General features: G+C 47.4%; 1 protein-coding gene across 1 annotated transcript; it reads left to right on the plus strand.

Moving 5' to 3' along the window:
- Positions 1–1794: 1794 nt before the first annotated feature.
- LOC137356779 (probable G-protein coupled receptor 139) lies at positions 1795–3652 on the plus strand. The gene is made up of 2 exons (XM_068022538.1): positions 1795–1806; positions 2726–3652. Exons 1-2 carry the CDS (start codon positions 1795–1797, stop codon positions 3650–3652), a joined length of 939 nt encoding a protein of 312 aa, XP_067878639.1.
- Positions 3653–6079: the final 2427 nt, after the last annotated feature.

Here is a 6079-nt window from a genome sequence, read left to right on the forward strand (position 1 = left end):
TTATAATAGCTAGATTTAAACAAATGATAATCTGATTCTTAGCTTTTAATAACCTAATAATCTGACAGAGATGAGTGATTGAGCTTTTCAATGCCTAATGGGCTGAGGCAGAGACAGAGGCCGGAGATGTTATGGAGGTGGAAGGAGGTGCAATTTCTGATGGAGACAACATCAGGTCTGAAGCTCAGGTCTGGGATGAACAGGGAGCATATTTTACACAACATCACATTTAGCTTGATGCAACATCTAGGAATGGTGAAGGGATCAATGACAAGGGTGTGGAGTTTGTGCTGAAACCAAAGGTGGAGGCTTCGCTCTGCACTATGTTTAATTGGAGGAAAGTGCAGCTCATGGAAACAGACATTTAAAGTCTGATAACACAGAGGCAGTGGAGGGTCGAGAGAGATGCTGGAGAGTTGGATTTGGGTGCTGTCCACACACACGTGGAAGCTCACCGCATATCTGTAGATGATGCCACCAGCTGGCAGTGCGTAGATGAGGAAGAGGAGGGAGCAAGAATAGAAAGTTCCGCGACTCCAGAGGTAATACTGTTGGTGTGGGAAGAGAGGCCATTGCTGGAGATGCTCTGGTTACGATAAGATCAGTACCACTGGTACCAGGCGGGGGCAGTCCCACTGAAAGATGCCAATGTCTTAGGTCGGGGCAATCATGGACGAGTTTGCTGCAGGTTTGGATGAGTGGCTCAAGATGAGCAGCGTTGAGGACATGGAAGATTCTTAGCCAAAAGATAAGAATTATGATTTGCAGTGCTTAGAAGTCTGAGAGCCAACGCAGGTCAGTGAGACTGAAGGTATTGGGTGAGGTGGACTTGGCTAGGGTTGGACATGGAAACAGGGATTTGGAGCAACTGATAGTGAGGGAAAGCAGAATTTTGGTGCCCCGTCTGCAGTGAACTGGAGGAAAGGAGTCAGAAGTTGGCACAGTTCTAATTTTACTGGAGCCATTAACCACTTTCGAATAAACAGGAAAATATCTGCAGTGAAATAGCAGAGAGAATATTGTCTTTTATTGTTTCATACGATGTGAGCACCGCTGGCAAGGTCAGCTTTTGTTGCCCTTGACAGCTTGCTGGGCCATTTCAGATATCTTTTAAGAGTCAACCACATTGCTCTGGGCCTGTAGCCACATGTAGGCTAGATCAGGCAAGGATGGCAGATTTCCATCCCTAAAAGTAATTAGTAAACCAAATGTGTTTTTACAGCAATCTATTATAGTTTAATTGTACCATTACAGAGACTAGCTTTCATTTGCAGACTTTTGGACATTAACTGTATTTAAAATACAGCAGCTTCCATGGTGGGATCTGAGCGTCTGTCCCTGGGCAAATAGGTTGGACCACTTCATTACTAGCCCAGTAATATTAACACTACGTGACTGTTTCCACAATGGACATATAGAGTGTCTTCCCCTAATCCCCTACAGTAGTTTCTAGGCTGCAATTCTGAACGTGATCCCAAATCAGAGACTTAAATTTCACCTTTAACTGGGAAAAGTCAGGAACAGATTGAAACGGGATGTTTATGTCTCTGGATTCAGTGTCCACTGCAGACATATCAGTTGCATTTACAATATAAACTTCAAGAGTGAACAGGGTCAATACAAAAATATGGAAAATGCAAATGACGTCACTCATAATTGTAGCATCCGTCCAGTATGAGTACAGATATCAGGTTTATTTACGGCAGAGGTCTTACTGGGACAATGTCATTGACATTGATAGTATTGTGTTTTATCCACCACATTATGGACCAGACTCAAAGCTGCTGAAGTAATATGTTTGTCCAGGTGAGTGTAACTAATAGCAATGATCAGGGGTATAAACGTGTCAATGGAGACTTATCCCCTGTTTAAATCATTACACACTGGAATGGATCACCTCAGAGTGTCTGCTGGAGCTGTGGGTTCCAGGCTAACCGAAGTCTCTTCTTCGCACAGAAATTGGACTTGATCCTCTCCGTTTATTTCTGTCAGGTCCTCATTTTGTTTTGTGGAAATTTCCCATTCCTTATTTACTGTCTGAATAAACATCATAGAATCAATTCTTCACTGATGGTAATTCATTATTTAAATACTGCACTTTAAAATCCCTATGCATCCGAGCCTCTCCTCTCACTTTATTGAGTCCTCTGTCTCCTCCTTCATTGCTTCAGTTTATCCACTTTCCGAAACCATCTGTTCCTGTCTCCCCTCCAGCTCCAACATGTCTTTTTCCTTCTCTCCCTCCCAATGTCACTCACTGCCTCCACCTCCAGCTGTCTCTTCAAAATAAATTCCAACCCTCCAAATCACCACAGCAGCTCCCAGCCTTTTCCCATTTTGCACCAACCCCTGTCAGCTCTCTGAACCCAAAGCAACAAACCATCTGCACTATCCGCTGTCCCCAAACCCGCCCCACCAACAGTCTGGAGAAAATGCCTATTCAACCCATTGGATTACATCTCTGAAAAACCCCTTCTCATTTCCCCACCGGCACTGCATCCTCACTCATTACTTCCTGTAGATCTGGTGTTGACCATATTCAATTTCTCTATCAATTTCCCAAATCATTATTAACAATTGTGTTTCAAACATTGCACTGTGACAACGCAGTGCCCAGGTTAATCAATGAGTTTTCACTGCTCGATGCAGCAACAAAGCTGGAAATTTCAACCCAGATCCAGTCAAACTGCTGCTTTGCCTCCAGGTGTAATCAGTAATTTCTCAGCTTCCTTTTCTTTCTCTTCCAGTTAACCTGGTGGCGATTGTGATCCTGTCCCGAGGAAAGTGCGGTCTCTCCGAATGTATCACTGTCTACCTGGTGGGAATGGCAGTGGCTGATCTCCTGGTTGTTATCACAGATCCCATATTGTACATCATTGTTATAATTTATTTCCCAGATTCATTCCTGAGAATTACTCCTGTGTGTTCTCTCATCTCCGTTCTGCGTTCTGCAGCCACAGTTATTTCTGTCTGGCTCACAGTCACTTTCACCTTTGATCGATTTGTGACCATTTGTTGTGAGAAGCTGAAAACAAAATATTGCACCAAGAAAACAGCGGCTGTCGTTGTAGGAACAGTGAGTGTGCTGGGCTGCTTCGAGACTGTCCCCTGGTACTTTACAATAGAACAGGATTACATTATTGATCATGTTCCCATGGGTTGTAACGCTAAACTGAGCTTCTACACTATCCCCGCATGGGGGGCATTTGAATTGTTTCACCGAATTTTAACCCCTTGTGTCCCGGTCCTTCTGATTTTACTGTTGAATGTTCTGATTGTCAGACGTATTTTATTCGCCAGTAAAGTCCGCAGGGGATTCCGGGTCCGCAGCAATGGAGAGAATCACAAGGACCCAGAGATGGAGAATCGAAGAAAATCAATTATTTTACTCTTCAGCATATCCGGAAGTTTTATATTATTATGGGTGACCCGGCTTGTGTTTATCATTTATAGGCGAATTGCAGACATTCAGCACTATTCCTCCTACAGTGACCCTCACTTTCTCACAGATACCATATCGGAGATGCTGCAGGTTCTCAGTTCCTGCACCAACACGTGTATTTACGCTGTGACCCAGACTAAATACAGAGAGGAGCTGAAAAAGGCGATGAAATATCCTCTCAATCTCATTATTAAATTAGTGAAATCATAGAAATAGAGAAACACTGGAACTAAATCCCATTTCATAATCCATTCACTACACTCCCCACAGGACTGAAAGTACATTTTATATCCATAGCACTGAGCCCTGAAATGTTTTTTAATCTGATTCTGAGATTTTAGTTAATTGAGAATCAGACCTATTGAGGTGGGGCTTGCTCTGCCCCCTCTCAACAGCTCCATCTGCTGCTGTGCATTTCTGACTGCAGTTATATGGCCCCTCTAACCATATCCATCTGATGGTGTCCCTCTCTCACTGCAGTTACTGTCCCCTCTCACCAACTGCATCTGCTGTAGCCCCTGTTTCACAGCAGTTACTGCCCCACTCTCATCATCTCCATCGGTTGGGGTCCCTGTCTCACTGCATTAATGCCCCCTGTCACCAACTCATCTGCTGGTTTCTCTGTCGCACGGCAGGAACTAGCCCCCCACCACCCTGCCCACCCCCCCCCCCCCCCCCCGCCACGACTACCATCTCCATATTCTGGTGTCCCTGTCTCACTGCATTTAATGCCACCTCTCACCATTTCCATCTGCTGTTTTCCCTGTCTCACTGCAGTTACTGTCCCGCTCTCACCATCTCCATCTGTTGGTGTCTCTGCCTCACTGCAGTTACTGTCCTTTGCTCATTTTCTCCATCTGCTGTTTTCCCTTTCTCACTGCAGTTACTGTCCCGCTCTCAACATCTGCATCTGCTGGTGACCCAGTCTCACTGCAGTTACTGACCCCCACACCATCTCCATCTGCTGGTGATTCAGTGTCACTGCAGTTACTGGTCCCCTCTCATCATCATTATCTGCTCATGTCGCTGCATCACAGCAATTAATGCCTCCTCTCACCATCTCCACGTGCTGGTGCTTCTGTCTCACTGCAGTTACTGTCCCCCTCTCATCCTCTGCATCTGCTGGTGTCCCCATTTCACTGCAGTTAATGCCAACTCTCGCCATTTACATCTGCTGGTTTACCTGGCTCACTGCATATATTGTCCCTCTCTCACCATCTCCATTTGCTGCTGACCATGTCTCACTGCATGTTTCTGGTCCCCTCTCACCATCTCCATCTGCTGGTGTCCCCATCTCACTGCAGTTGCTGCCCGCTCTCACCATCTCCATCGGCTGGCAGCCCAGTCTCACTACAGTTACTGCCCCCAATGCATCATTTTCATCTGCTGGTGTTCCTGATTCTCGGTAGTTACTGCCCACTCTCACCATCTCCATCTGCTGGGGTGCCTATCTCACTGCAGTTACTGTCCCTCTCTCACCATTTCCATTTACTGGTGCCCCATCACATTGCAGTTACTGCCCCTCTCACCATCTCCATCCGCCGTCGCCCCTGTCTCACTGCAGTTCCAGTCCCTCTCTCACCATCTTCATCTGCTGGTGACCATGTCTCTCTGCAGTTACTGGTCGCCTCTCATCATCTTCATCTGCTGCTGTCGCTGTCTCACTGCAATTAATGGCTTCTCTCACCATCTCCATCTGCTGGTGTCCCCATCTCACTGCAGTTGCTGTCCCGCTCTCACCATCTCCATCTGCTGGTGTCTCTGTCTCACTGCAGTTACTGTCCCCCGCTCACTTTCTCCATCTGCTATTTTCCCTGTCTCACGGCAATTACTGTCCCCCTCTCGCCAACTCCATCGGCTGGTGCCGCTATCGCACTGCACGTACTACAACCACACACCCCACCCCCCACCATCTCCGTCTGCTGGTTCCCCAGTCTCATGCAGTTACTGCCCCTCTCAATATCGCCATCTGTTGGTGCCCCGTCTCATTGCAGTGACTGCCCCTCTTAACATCACCATCCGCTAGCATCCCTGTGTCACTGCGGGTACTGTCCCCTCTCGCCATCTCCATCTGCTGGTGTCCCTGTCACACTGCAAAACTGATCTCTCTCACCATCTCCATTTGCTGGTGACACTGTCTCACTGCAGTTACTGCCCCCATTCACCCTCTTCATCTGCTGGTGTTCCTGTCTCACTGTAGTTACTGCCCCCTTTCACCATCTCCATCTGCTGGTGTCCCTGTCTCACGGTACTTACTGCCCCCCCCCTCACCATCTCCATCTGCTTGCGTCCCAGTCTAACTGCATTCACAGCGCACCCCGGCCCTCCCTTAACATCTCCATCTGCTAGTTTTCCTGTCTCACTGCAGTTACTGCACCCTCTCACCATCTCCATATGTTGGTGTCCCTCAATCTCTGCAGTTACTGCCCCCTCGCAACATTTCCATCTGCTGGTTCCCCTGTCTCACTGCACTTTTTGCCCACTCTCACCATCTCCATCTGCTGGTGTCCCTGTCTCACTACAGTTACTGTCCCCTTCTCGCCATCTCCATCTGCAGGTGTCCCCATCTTGCTGCAGGTCCTTGTCCATCTCACCATCTGCATCTGGTGTCCCTGTGTCACTGCAGTTACTTTCCCA

Source organism: Heterodontus francisci, chromosome 46 (genome assembly GCF_036365525.1).
Source record: "Heterodontus francisci isolate sHetFra1 chromosome 46, sHetFra1.hap1, whole genome shotgun sequence".
Lineage (NCBI taxonomy): Eukaryota > Metazoa > Chordata > Chondrichthyes > Heterodontiformes > Heterodontidae > Heterodontus > Heterodontus francisci.